At 42.9% G+C, this 14,483-nt stretch overlaps 1 protein-coding gene across 2 annotated transcripts; it reads left to right on the top strand.

Moving 5' to 3' along the window:
- The first annotated feature begins 230 nt into the window (after positions 1–230).
- Positions 231–6,419, top strand: CTLA4 (cytotoxic T-lymphocyte associated protein 4). Of its 2 annotated transcripts, XM_028112265.2 has the most exons (4): positions 231–485; positions 3,040–3,387; positions 3,856–3,965; positions 5,231–6,419. In XM_028112265.2, exons 1-4 carry the CDS (start codon positions 377–379, stop codon positions 5,333–5,335), a joined length of 672 nt encoding a protein of 223 aa, XP_027968066.1. In that variant the 5' UTR covers positions 231–376; the 3' UTR covers positions 5,336–6,419. The 2 variants fall into 2 exon arrangements, with proteins under 2 accessions (XP_027968066.1, XP_027968067.1); XM_028112266.2 differs by lacking the exon at positions 3,856–3,965.
- The last annotated feature ends 8,064 nt before the right edge of the window (positions 6,420–14,483 follow it).

Here is a 14,483-nt window from a genome sequence, read left to right as displayed (position 1 = left end):
CTAGGGAGACTCCTGCACTCCAGGAAATTCTCCAAGTCTCCACTTATCCTCAAAGTGAACAAGAAACTTCAGTTTCAAATTGAGTGCATTTTCCATCCATGGATTGGCTTGTTTTGTTCAGTTTTACTTTGAGTGTTTGAGGTTATCTTTTCGACGTAACAGCTAAACCCACGGCTTCCTTTCTCGTAAAACCAAAACAAAAAGGCTTTGTATTCAGGTGCCTTCTGTGTGTGCACATGTATAGTACATACCTGGGATCAAAGCCAGCTATATAAAGTCCTTGATTCTGTGTGGGTTCAAACACATATCAAAGCTTCAGGATCCTGAAAGGTTTCACTCTGCTTCCTGAAGACCTGAACACTGCTCCCATAAAGCCATGGCTTGCTTTGGATTCCGGAGGCATGGGGCTCAGCCGGACCTGGCTTCTAGGACCTGGCCCTGCACAGCTCTGTTTTCTCTTCTTTTTATCCCTGTTTTCTCCAAAGGTGAGTGAGGCTTTTGGAGGATGAAGGTGGAGGAGGGGTTTCTCCCACCTGCGTTTCATTTCTTTTAGCAGTCAAGGACAGTGATTTATAACAAAGCCAGAAAGTAAAGCTAAAACTCCTGGCTTGGATGGCTCTGTATTCCAAGGCAGAGAGGGCAAAGCTGACAGCAGCAAAGAAGCAGAGCTGGAGCTCATAGCAGAGCACCAGGCATTGACTAGGAGCTTAATGAATACATCTGAGTTGGTCTGGGAGATGAGTGATTTCAGATGCTTCTATAAGATTGGAAGAAAATACTGTAAAGTTAAGCGATTTAAGAGAGGAAAGATATCCGTAGCCCTTAATGCATTTAAGTTTGGAATCAGGGTGAACTCAAGAATTTCCTTTTTAAAAAACATGGATTTAAGTGAATCATATAAAGTTCCTTTCCTACCCAATTTAAGATTTTAAGATCTTCTAATTCACTTTTATAAACGAATCAGCTTGTTTAAAATTAAAGCCTTCTTTACTCAATTCAAAGTTTTAAGGTACTCAGTCAATTCTATAAACTAGTTAGCTAATTACTTAAAAAATGAAAGCAGTTTGAAATTGTAAAACAAAAAAAAAGAAAAAAGAAGGAGAGAAAGAAAGAAAGAAAAAGAAAACCATCAGTCTGTTTGGCATAAGATACTTAACAGCCACCTGACCTATCTGCGGACTTCAGATGCAGATTCCCCGGTTTTCAGATAAAATAAAGCTCTTTAGAGGTTGATACCAGGTTTGCTATAGGACATAAAGTGGTGAGCATTCTCACTGAATTTCAACTTTATTTCTCTCTAGACTGTCTCAGTTAAGAAACCATGTGGTTTATATGAAATATCTTAGGTGCTCAAAAGATATTTGATGATTAAATTATTACCAGATAAGAAATACTCATGTACATTTTCCTATTCTACATGTTTTGAACATGTAAAGATTAAATACTCTTAGAAGTAATTACCTTTACTTTGTAGAAAATTTACCTCAACCTGTAACTGAGATTCTCCACTGAAAAATGAGTGTGACCAGATTTAGTGGTGATAACTGGGAATTTGTCTGGGGGAGGACAGGAAACTTGGTCTTCTTTAGGCTTAGCATCAAAACTATAAAGATTATTGAGTGCTCATATGGGCAAGTTCTAATGATGGCTCCCAGGAGTTTATAAGCCAACGGCAGATGTTTCAGGAGGTGTGATTAGTGCACAAAAAACTTTAATACAGGGTAGGACATGATTAAATACTGCCGTGGAGTTATAACAGTGCAAAGCTGATCTGATAGACAGGGATGAGGGTTGGGGAAGAACACTGTTATCTAGTCAGCTGGGGCTGCTGGATTAACCCTAGCAATGGCTGCTATCATACTGTTCTCTCTTCTGAGGACAGATCTTGTCCAGTCCTCTTGAATATCACTAGAAAGGACTAATGATAGAGTGATTTCTGTAGAGTGATTTATACACAGGAAGAGGTGTCCTAGAAACTCAGACTGGAGTGATAGGTTGGGATTGGATCATAGAGGACATAAATGCCACTTAGTTTATTTGTCTTTGCAGTCAGTGGTGTGTAAGGCATTAAAGGGTTTGAGCAGAATGAGTGACATGGTTCATCCAAGTTTTGAGTGTCACTTGTGTGATCGACCGGAGAGGGGACAGGTTAGTTACAGGAAGGTAATTTGACACAAAGCTACCATTTTGTAGATGACACGAGCCTTTTTGAATGGAGAGCTGGCCTCCCTTACCCTGTAGAGGCCAGAAGGAGAAAGAACAAAGGAGCATGAGGGTGCTCGAGTGAAGGAGAGAGAGTGGCGGAAGAGGTGGTGGCGGTGGCAGGGGAAGCCCACAGAAGTTAACAGTAGGGTTGCCTCAGCCTACAGAGGAAACGACCCGGTGCCCTCTACTCTGTGGCTTCCTTCATCTAGCAGCATCCCTCTCTCTGATAATAATGCCAGGGAATGTGGTGGCTGGCATAGTGATCCACGGTTCAGCCACTGTGCCTGAGAGAGGTACAGGACCAGGTAAATGTAGGCAGAGGTTTGTGAGGTATACATTGAGGGGTAAGGCAAGATTCTGTACCTCAACCTACAAAATTTCCCCTAATGCTCATTATAGTTCCTGTAGTTCTATGATAACCTTAGAATACCAGAGGTAGAAGGCACTCTATTATCATCTGACCTAATCCCCTCTTTCTGCATGTGAGGGGAAAATGAAGGCTACAGGGGAGGCATGACTTGCCCCAAATCACATATTTCATGGTAGGACCAAGCCTTCAGTTTGTCACATCAATGTTCTTCCTGCTATAGGAAATTCTTGTACAATAAGGAAGCACCTTCTGGAGATTAGCTGGAAGACGGCTAAGAGATTGAGGGCACAGGCTGGGGGGAGAAGCAAAGGAATGGGGAGTGTTGGTTGAAGGGAGTGAAAGGCTGAAAGGTGAAGCTGGAGGGTGCCCATCAAAGATCAACTTCTGTTAGCTGAAGATTTTGCCTGAGCCTTGTGGTCGGTGAGCATGAGTTTGCTTAGTTCCCTCTAATTTTCTCTTATTAGGGATGCACGTGGCCCAGCCTTCAGTGGTTCTGGCCAGCAGCCGAGGTGTTGCCAGCTTTGTGTGTGAGTATGGGTCTTCAGGCAATGCTGCCGAGGTCCGGGTGACAGTGCTGCGGCAGGCCGGCAGCGAGGTGACTGAAGTCTGTGCTGCGACATACACAGTGGAGGATGAGTTGGCTTTCCTAGATGATTCCACCTGCACTGGCACCTCCAGTGGAAACAAAGTGAACCTCACCATCCAAGGGTTGAGGGCCATGGACACGGGGCTCTACATCTGCAAGGTGGAGCTCATGTACCCACCACCCTACTATGTAGGCATGGGCAATGGAACCCAGATTTATGTCATCGGTGAGCAAAACCATATCACTAAGCTGACACCTTTTGCATTGTTGTCTTCTTGGCACAAAAACAGTTTTGTTCCTTAACTTCGGGTGGTTCAGTTTAGGATTATGGAAATTCTTTTTAAGAGTTCTTTGGTATACCACAGGGTAGTCTGGTTAATATGGGTGGCCACGCAAACAGCATTCTGACTAAAAATAAAATGGGTTGGGGATAGTGTTTTTTCTACTGGATGTTGGGGCATTCATTCTGGAGTGATAACCATCATGAAGTTTGGCCTTGGGCCTTTGATAGGACATTCTTGGGGAAGTGGCCTCCAGTAGCCAGACTTACCTGTGGACTAACAATACTATTTAGGGGTGGACACCAAGGTTGGAAGCTCTTGGAGAACCTCTTTCCTTTTTCACTAGTAGGGGGAGTAGGGTCCTAAAGTTTAAAGAGTGTCTCAAGGAAGCTGTGCTTTGTTTTCTGTTGTAGATCCTGAACCTTGCCCAGATTCTGACTTCCTCCTCTGGATCCTTGCAGCAGTCAGTTCGGGGCTGTTTTTTTATAGCTTCCTTATCACAGCTGTTTCTTTGAGCAAAATGGTGAGTGCAGTGCTGACAACACACCACTTTTGGTGGGGATGCCTTCAGTGATAGCAACTAACCAAATGACGCTGTTGAGTTCAGTTTTCTTGAGATGAAGCAATAAATGAAGAACAGTGGTAAAGGAAGAACAGCGGCAAAGAATGCAACAGAACCCTTGGCATTGGCCTTTGAGGTTTCAGGATGACTAACATTTTAGATGAGTGTGTTTGACATTGAATGTTTGTGTGCTTCTGAAGAGGGTTTCAGTTTGAGTAACCGTTTGAACAACATGGGGCAGCTGTTTTGCTCTTTGTCTTCAAGACAATTGTACTTAATAACCCTGAAACATAAGATTAGGTTGGGCCAAATGCTGCTACAAAAGACCACCTGGATGGGTTTTATTCTCCCCCTTAACGTCCCTCTACTTCACCTGGAAGCCATGTCTTGGGGCTGCCCTGCTTGTGCCTTCCTTGTCCAAGCTGTAGCTGTCCACAAAACACCTCTCCAGGGCTCCTTGTCACCCAGTCTACTGAAATGGGAAGTCTTGCCTTCCCCTCTAGCCCAGTAAATGAGAACACCAGTTTTTATTTATTGCAGTTGTTGGAAGAGATGGAGGTACAAAATCAAGCCTCCTGTCAGGATTTCTTTCTGATGGTCTCTTTCAGCCCCCTCTGCCTATGGCTAGCTTTGTCACCCCAAAATTCTCCTTCCGGGCCTCTCAGCCTCTCATCCCCTACCTCCCCTCTCCTTCAACTCGATTCCAAGACCCTCTACTCAACCTGTTCTATTGCTGTATATTCTTCCTACCTCATTTGCTAGAAACTGCCACACAGACCAGTAGACTAGAATCTCAATTTACTGAGGGGATAAAAATTGGGAACTAAGGTGGACTAAAAAGTATATGAAGAGTGGAGATGAGAAATACAGCTCTAGAACAGAGTAACTGAAGTTTAGTATCTTATCAAGCTCTTCCCCTCACAGATAAGATGTAGTCAATTACCATAGGCATTTTGGGTGTTCTTTCTAAAGCTTTCTCAAAGACCCTTTCTCCTCTCTTGCAGTCAGGGAAAATGATTGTTCTTTTACATCAGTAGCACAGAGTGATTTATCTAAAGTGAATTATAATAGCTGAATCAAGAAAATCTCCTGGGGCTTATAATTCTGTATGTGTACATTCACTTTTTCAACGGGGTAGGGACCCAATATTTGTGGAGTCTTATTACGGCTAGAAACGGCTTCTGTATTTCTCAATAATAATTACTGTTTCTTTTTGTGTTTGGCAGCTAAAGAAAAGAAGCCCTCTTACTACAGGGGTCTATGTGAAAATGCCCCCAACAGAGCCAGAATGTGAAAAGCAATTTCAGCCTTATTTTATTCCCATCAATTGAGAGACCATTATGAAGAAGAAAGAACATTTTTCAGTTTCTAAGAGCCGAGGGAATTCTAACTTTGTGCTATCCAGCTATGTTTGCTTGTTTGTATATTTTGGGGGGGATTCATCTCTCTTTAATATAAAGCTGGATGCAGAACCCAAATGAAGTGTACTACAATTCAAAGCAAAGGTGCAAGAAAACAGAGCCAGGATGTTTCTGTCACATCAGATCAAATTTTAGTAAAAGTATCACTTGAGAGCAATATGGGGATGCAGCATTATGATGTGGGGTCAGGTATATAGGTTAGGGAGTGGTGCAGTCCAAAGAACGCAAGGGAAGGGAGTTAGGGAAAGGAGATATTGTACACACTTTGTATTTACATGTGAGAAGTTTATCGCTGAAGTGATGTTTTCAAGATAAATTTTTGTGTTATTTTTCTTAAGTGTAGAATTACATGAAGACTTTAAAAATACTCACATGGCTATATTCTAGCCAGTGATTCCAAAGGTTGTATTGTACCAATATATATTTTTTATTTGATAGTATTGTGCATGGGGGCCACATGTGCTTTTGTGTATTTGCTGATGGTTTCAATATAAACACTATATGGCAGTGTCTTCCCACCAGGGGTTCAGGGGAGGTTTTATGGAGGGGCTCAGGACACTAATACACCAGGTAGAATACAAGGTCACTTGGTAACTGGTTTGGAAACTGGATGAGGTCATAGCTGATTCCTGTAACCACACTGGGCTGAATCGGTGTTGACATGTGCTTTGGGCTTTTATGTTAGCTCCATTCAAAGGTTTGCAAGGGAGTCGAGACTGGTGTATCTGGTTTAACTCCACAGAACACCATCGTGAAGTAAATGGCTCATTCCGGGACTCTTGTAGGTATGAACTTCCAGGAAGCTCTAGTTTCGCGAGAGCCCCAATTCCTTACACATGGTTAACGCCGTGGATGGAAATCAGCAGCGGTGGCAGGACGGGGAGATGAGGGTTTCTGAAAACTAACACTGTTGGTGTTTTTTAACTCACTATTTTCCATGAAAATGCAACAACATGTATAATATTTTTAATTAAATAAAAACCTGTGGTGGTTATTTTCCAGAGTTGTCTTTATCTTCCTTGTATCTGAATATTGTGTTGAGTTTGTTTTTAATGGATTCATTCAGCAGCTGGTGGAGTCTCCGTTATTAGGAATACTGGGAACAGATTGATAAAAAGGCAAATAATGCTTCATGAGGAGCTGTCTACTAGCCATCACCTGCAAGCCATTCTTGGAAGGAACTCCTCCTCTGTCTGTTTCATTTCTTCCCACCTATTTGAAATATAAAGCAGGTTACCGCAAATAACAGCATAAGGCCTTTGTAAGTCACACAACATTCTCTCTAGCACAAGTTCCTCATCTCCTCTTTCTTGCCTATAAATTTCTCAGCTCAACTCATACCGTTGCCATGGCAACTCCTGTATTGTCAATCATGTTCCTTGCAGCCATTTTGATCTGCTTCCATAGTAAATGGAGCTTTCCCTTGTGGCTTCTGAATGGACTATTTCACACATGTGGGGAAAACATAGCTGTGGTCCGGTGTTGCCATCAGCTGGCAGACCTGGGCCTGACCCACTGAGCCCTCTGTGATTCTTGGTTAGCCAATGTTTAGCCTCAGTCTACTGGGTTTCCTCTCAAGTTTTCTTATTCTTGACCTCTACATCCTGTTATTATCTTGTGAAATGCTTCTCAGCGTGACCAGGGACCACCTATAACTGAATCAACTGGGTCACTTACTAAAAATGTTGATTCAGGTGCTTAATCTCAGATGTACTGAATCAGAAGCTTTGGGTGATGGGGCCAGGACTTTGCTCTCCCAACAAGTGCCCCAGTTCTTCTTACACCCATCACATTTTGACAATCACTGTGTAGGCAGCCTCCTCTCTCTCCTGCTCACTATAGTGCTCTCTCTCCCTCCCTTTTTTTCCTGCAGATGCTAACAAATGAGACAGCACATAGTGAGCATTCCATAAAGATCTTTAAAATAAAAACGAATATGTCTTTCAAAATACCGTAATCACAATGACCTAGAAAGAGCCCCTACTATGTTGAAGACTGTACCTCTTGCTCTCTTGGCCTTTGATTGGAAGCCACAAAGCACAATTTAGGAGCCCCAATGGATAGTGTGTTGCTATTTCTACTTCTTTATATGTCTTTAGAGAGATAATTCTTTTCCATAGTTGATGGCAAATTTAAATGACAGAGAGGGCCTTAGACAAAGGACCTCTCAGGTATCTTTCAGACATCATTAGACAATGGGCTACTATAAATAAGCTTAATATCTCCTCTACTGTTACCTGAAATTCTACCATTAGTTATTGAGTTAAGCATTGTCCTCTCTACTCATTAGCAGCTTTGAAAAAGATATAATCCTGCTTTAAAAAGTTTCCCCTGTGGCAGAGGAAAAAGGCAAGAAAGACTGTGACCTGGGCTTCCACTCAAAGGGGAGAAAACAAATTGGGGGGTTTCTGGGCACCAAATGAAAGCCTTTTCTGATCTCCATTTTCTTTAGAGGGTAGATCTGTTACTTGCAATAATCAGAGAGATTCACTGTCCCCAAATCAGAGGAGTGACTTTTTCCTGGCATGTCAACCTTCATCACTATCTCCAACTCTGGCATCAGGGTCCTGGGGAAGCCCAAAGACTCCACTCATCTCAATAGGGCTTAGTTCACCATGGAGAGGAGGAAGGCTAGGCACCATAACCCTTCTTCCTGGAACCACTGGTCCCAGGTAGGAATGTGGATGACAAAGGGAACATGGTAGAGCTACCAGTGCTGCCTGGCTCAGCCCCTACTCCTACCAGTTCCCAGCACATACCTCGCTCACCTCCCTTCTTCCAACATGGCACTCTCATTTCTGCTACTTTCTGTTTCCCTATTTCTCAGCGCCAAACATCTTTAGCCCTCATTTTCATATCTAACAAGACTCATCTCAAATTCTACATCCAGCATCAGATTCACTGACACTTCAAGCCCACGTTGATCTCTCCCCTTCTGTTTCACAGCTATACTTGGTTTCATCCCTAATAATTTCAAATGTGCATGTCTTTTCTCCCTAGATTCAGTGGGAACTTCTCCAAAATAGGAATCATCACAGCTTTTGGCACACAGAAGATGCTCAGATCAATGTATTGAAAAGTTGGGGAGCTAGAACATCTGGGACTGTTTTTATGTAGAACCTGGCTGTGTTTTCTTGGTCTCAGTCGAATGTCTTTCCCATTTGACCAGCAGAACTACGTGTGGGTCAGTCTATCACTTGGCTTAAACCTTCAAGACTCTGGAACGTGAGCTCCAGCTGGCTACCCTGCTTCACACATTTTACTTTTATCTCAATCCAGTCTTCCAATCTTTTTTTTTTTTAATGTCTTTTGAGAAGGGAAAGGAGATGAATTCTCATTGTTACTCCCCTTCTCTCTTTTTTTAAACCGTAGGTTGTTGCTAGAACTGACTATATTTTTATACTGAAGCTGAGCCTTCTTCCACCTTCACACTGGATACCCAATTTACTTGAGACTGAACTTGCAAAATGTTGATGTCACTGTGCTGTTAATTGGAGCGAAGGCAGCTAAGAGTTTAAGAGTTTATGAACTTAAGTTATTGTTTTGGGGGGTCTCAAAGCAAAAGAGAAAATGGTTTTCTCTGGAAAGTTATTCCGATTGCCTCACTTCTCTTTTGCACCTGCTTAGATATGTGACTCAGGCGCCTTGGGGGCCTTGTTTTATTTATTTTTTTCTTATTTTAGGTCAATTTTCTCTGATCAGACCAGAAAGATGACACACCTTATTGATGGAGCGAGAGGCAAGGTTTTTTTCCTTTCTCCTTTACGTGACCTTGCCTGCAGGCTGGGATAGCAGTCTGTAGGTAGGTTTGCCAGATTCAGCCTGCCACCCCCTTAAACAAATAAAACCACAAAACCCCCAAAACAGGATGCCTTATATTTGACCTGACAACCCTATCAGCAAGAAAGTTAATACATCTAATGTGGTGGGAATAAAACATGTTTTAGTGACCCTCCCCAGAAGTTTCTGGGCAGGAACAGCCTGAGAATGGATGCTGTTTCCATTCCAACACTCTCTCATTCTCTTGTCCCCATTCCTGGGCGTGTGTGGTGCTGATACTTAGTGTTACTGGGGGCTAATGGGTCCCACAAAAGGGGTAGCCATTAATTTTCTAAACATTTTTCTCAGAAGAACTTAAACCCCTCTGCTTTATATGGTCAAAAGTCTGACATTCAGACCTTTCTTGGAAATCTTTGCTTTCCAGGGTGTGCTCTATTAGAGCTATTCTTGCATTTATTGTGTCCAGCCGTTATTTGGAGCATTTGGAAAAAATGCAGATTGAGGCGCGTCAGGCCCAGAGCTTCTCATTTATAAGATTGGAGGCAAGACGTGGGGATTTAAATTGTCCAGTAAGTCTTCGGATCATACTTTTGGAAGCCCTGGTCTAACTCAGGATCCTACCATCACAGATGATTAAGACTAAAGAAGGGACTTGGGAATTATTTTTACAATTTATAAGAAAATGAGGCTCAGAGACATTAGGGAACTTGTCCAAGTTCCCAGAGGAAGGCAGGGTTTGAACTAGGCTGAGAATCAGTTCTCTAGATTTTCACATCAGGGCTATGTGCAGTGGGTGACACTATGAAGCTTTCTGCCCAGGTGCTCCTTTGCAGGCTGCTTCTGGAATGTCACTATCACCATTCCAGGCTATCCCAGAAAACCTACTTTTCTTCCACCTACACCCCAGCAGCTCTGGGTGGTCATTACTGCTGTTCCTGGCCTGCTGTCAGCTCTATCTTCTCTCGCTCTCCCTTAACTTTCTGGGTCACTAGCAAGAGAGTCTCAGGTGTTGCAGCCTGTCCTCAGCAAACCTACAGAAGAATGCTGCAGATGAAAACAGAAAACAAACCCCTGCCAAGAGTCAACCAGCAACGCCAGCAGTAGGCTGAGAAAGCTTCCAAATTCTGCGGGAAGTCATGGAACAACTCCGTGAAACGATACGTACTCTTTTTATCACACACAATCAGGTAGCCATAGCAACCAACAGTGTTTTAAAAACATGGTATTAGTCCCACAAAAGAATATTATTTATTCGAACAAAAAGAGAAGGCTTTCTCTGGGAGGGATTGTAGGAAATATGTTTCAGGAAGCCATTTCAAATTTTAGAAAGCAACACAAATGATTTCTCATGAACAGCACTTTTCAGGACATTTCCTCTTTCTTCACCTTGACAATATTTTAGTTTGTGCTGCAGTCATCCCACTGTTAGCTTATTTTTTTCTCAACTTTTTGAAAATGAGTCTTGCTTTCCTTCTTTGTAGTTAACTTGCAATGCAGACAAGATCTCTAGTTTCCTATAAACCTTTTTTTTTTTTTCGCCCCTGACACATCAAAGTTATCACTAATCATGACTGGACTTCGAAGACAGGAAGTTTGGATTTGTGAACAAAGAGCAGCATTCTCTAGTATTGCTCTCCTGTGGAGGAAGCTGCCATGGTGGATACGGTTCATGAGGTCCTTATTCTGAGTGAAGAGGGAGGAGAAACCAACCTGTGAAGCCTTTCATACCGCATGGGTATACATTAGCGAAAGTCATTCTCGCAATGTCTCTGCAGAAGAGGGACCGCGATCATCCTCATTTTATAGATGAGAAAACCGAGGTTCATAAAGGTTGTATTATTTGCCTAAAGCCACACATCTAGTAAGAGTCAGGATTAGAAATGATGTTGAATTCCACCATACCTTAATTCTGGGGGTTACCTGCAAAAGGAAGAGGGCAAAATGGCAAGTGAATGGGGATTGGAGTGTTTGGCAAGTAAAGCATGTATCATGGGGGCTACAAATGTGTGTCAGAATAAGTAAATACTCTTCGGATAAATGTTTTAAAAGGTTTTTTAAGGTGCTCCTTATGAGATTAGCTGTAGCAGTTGAGTTGTAACCAGAGCAAGAGGAAAACAGGAAGTTGAAGACATTTCACAGTGGACCTCTGGTTTCAATCCACAGTTGTAACAGTAGCTGATTTCCCATTCACTGGTGCTGAAGTTAAGTGCGGCCACATTGCTGGTTGGTTTCAGGTGTTATAGCTTCTCACTGGGAGATGGGGGAAAATGGAAATTAGTCATACATCCTGTGGGAAGAGTTGATCCTCATGTAACCTGTAGTGTGTTCCCTGCAAATGGGACCATTCTGCATTCAAAACAGACTGGTCATAGAAAGTAATTACCAGTGCAAGTCAGTAGGACCTACTTTGCGTGTATCTGTAGGACTCCTGGAATGGGGCTAGTTTGTGAAAGAATAATAATCAGCCTGGAGCAGAAGGGGAGATTAGGGGGTGGAAGTAAAGAGAAGGGAGAGTCTCTGAGTTGAGGTTGAGGGATGATGGAAAAAAGCAACGAGTCCCTTGAGGAAAATAAATAGATAACAAAAGCAGAAAACAAAGGCCTAAAGATATCTCCCCTCCCCCCCAGATGGCAAATAAAGTGGACCAATATTCTGGGATCAAAATTATAGTACAGGGCCCAAAGCCACAGGCCGCATGGAAGATTGAGAGAAGCCCACGTCAGAACAAGGGCACTATCCAGTGAAGTTTGTGACAGAGGTAGCTACATAATTTCTACCTGAAGTCAATGTGTGGGAACACCTGGGCCCAGAAACAGAAAAAGACTTTCTCTGCCATGATTGGGAGTTAAAGGCAATAGTTCCACTCTGGATGGATGGTGATGGAGGCAGGTGTGTGTGGTATGGGAATAGGCACTGCCAGGGGTGAAAGCTCCTTATGCGAGAGCAGTGTCAGGGAGCATCACAAAGGAACTGCTGAGTGCTTTAAGCCTTACAAAGCTAAGTAGCATGGACCGTACTTGTGCCAATTTGAGTGTTTATAGTGTTTGTAATTTGTGCTTGAGGAGATGGTTCAAGGAAGGCATGAGAGACATTTTCAAGATGTGAAGGGCTATCATATGAAAGAGGAATTAGATTTGCTTTATGGGCTTCCCAGAGCACTCAGCACTGGTATTCCACAGGGGCACATGATAGAAAGGGGGATTAGCATGATTTTTATTCCTATATGTAGACTTGGGTTCAGAGCCAGGGAAAGTACATTTTATTGAGTCATATTGCAGATCGGCTCAAGGCAGGCAGGCTGGATCCTCATCAACATCAGCTGGTGGGGAAGGGAAAGGATCAGAGGATTAGGTGGGGCGTGGGGTTGGGGAAATAGACCTGGTTGAGGAACTAGCTCCTGGCTGGGCAGGCAGCTCGCGCCTATGTACTGCATCTGAGACTTGCGATGGGTTCAGGCTCCATCCAGGCAAGCATCACTGCCCATGGAAGCTAACTTGGCAGATGAGTGCCATAGCACAAAGTGATATGGTAGGAAATACCCAAAGTCAGATGGTCATTGCTGTTCTGGAGGCTCAGTTGGTTCACATTAAGACTCCTACAGCCATTTGAGGGTGCAGAGATCAAGATCCCATGCTTGGGGGTGGAGAGCTAGGAAGGGTGTCAGGGAGAACTGGCATGCTGGGCAAGTAAACTGAGGCCAGAGTGCAGTTGAACTTCATCAAGTCAAGGAGGACCACACTCTCGTGGATATCTTGCCTAGAGGTATGGCCATAGCCTCGGTCTGGGATTAACCCTATGTTGCTGATCCCAGATACAACCTCAGAATCCTTTTCAGCACAGTTCCCCAGGCAATCATAGTCATGACACGGGGCATTCAAGATGTCACTGATAACCCCAGGGTTTGTAGCCCCTCTCCCTTTTCCAGGACCCAGCTCCAGTGTTCCTTCCTCTGTAAAGCCTTCCTCACACTGGTTACCATCACCCTACTAGTCCTTCCCCCTTCTAGCTCTCACTCCTCTACAGTATCAATGCTTGTGTCTTCTCTAGATTGAGGTCACTGTGGGCAATGGAAGAGAGTCCTTCTTACATCTGTCTACCTCAGCTTTAGATAGGAAGATAGGATTTCTACTTTTGTTAAATAACTTGCCCAAGATTTCATCACAATAAGTGGCAGAGATGGATTTGGGTTCAAGTCAGTTCAAGATGTGCCTTTCAGCACCTTGGCACTGGCTTGCGTAGAAGGAGAACAAGACAGCCTTTGTGGGCATAGACAGACATATGAAGAATTTCATGGCTGCTTTGGAAGTGGAGTCCGTAGCTCCACCCTCAGAAATGCATCTTCTTTGGTGCATTATATACACTGGGATCAAAATAGTCTGAATGAATTTGACTTTTGACAACCATCCTAACACCTTTATTCAGTCGCAGCCGAACTGTTTCTGACTCAGCTGCCTAACTTACAAATTTTTGCAAATCAGGTGTGTTTATGCCTAATGAAACTGAGGGAATTATTTTATAATCACACTCTCTGGAAAAAAAAGTCAATGGAAATTTTTAATAAAAAAGAATGTGATAGAAACACAATTTTAAGTCATGAATTGGAAAACATGTGGCAAAATCTTTATCCACTAGACTATACAGAATTTTGTGACCATCTGTGGAAATTTATAGTTATTAAATTAGATACACGCTGGTTTTTCTGTTTGCAGAACATAACAGAAACCTAATTGAAAACCACACAGCAACATAAAACCAAACGTGATGTCTATTCCCTTCAAGATCAAAATGCATGCGCAATGTAAAGAAAATCATTTGCTTTGTCCTTGAACAAAAAGACCTCTCTGTTAATATTTGTATGAAATACTGCATGTTTTAAGAGACAGATAGTTAAGAAAGTAAATATAATCACCCACTATGAGTCTAACTTATAAAGTGATAATAGAGATGAAAGTGTAAGGTACAAGTTAGCCTTACTTTGCTTATATTCTATTGTTTGAAGGTATTTCTGTGCCTAGGTTTACAAGTCTGTGTCCCTTAAAAATACTGGTCACTGGCTTTTCCACAAAATTGTGAAGATGAGTACAGAAAAATTACTTCATTTGAGAAAAGAGCATATCAGTGTTTCCTGGCCTGAAGGGGGGAGGCTGGCTAATGTGAGCCCCTGGGGTCCTGTGGGGTGAAGAACCACATCTGTACTTTGGAACCCTGTTCCCAAGGAAATGTCTATGGAGCCCTGAAGAGCAAATTGTCAAGGACAAGGGGACTAGTTGTCCTTATT

The sequence above is a fragment of the Eumetopias jubatus genome, unplaced genomic scaffold (assembly GCF_037043125.1).
Source record: "Eumetopias jubatus isolate StellerSeaLion01/CBP00866 unplaced genomic scaffold, mEumJub1_p1.0 scaffold_3, whole genome shotgun sequence".
NCBI lineage: Eukaryota > Metazoa > Chordata > Mammalia > Carnivora > Otariidae > Eumetopias > Eumetopias jubatus.
Note: the sequence above shows the minus strand (reverse complement) of the source record. Positions and strands in the feature narration are given on the sequence as shown.

What these genes read in the sequence shown, in the direction of transcription:
- CTLA4 (XM_028112265.2), top strand. Translation starts at nt 377, where the DNA reads ATGGCTTGCTTTGGATTCCGGAGGCATGGGGCTCAGCCGGACCTGGCT. An exon ending in AACCCAGATTTATGTCATCG is followed by an intron (nt 3,388 to 3,855) that starts GTGAGCAAAACC and finishes TTTCTGTTGTAG; the next exon opens with ATCCTGAACCTTGCCCAGAT. An exon ending in CTGTTTCTTTGAGCAAAATG is followed by an intron (nt 3,966 to 5,230) that starts GTGAGTGCAGTG and finishes TGTGTTTGGCAG; the next exon opens with CTAAAGAAAAGAAGCCCTCT.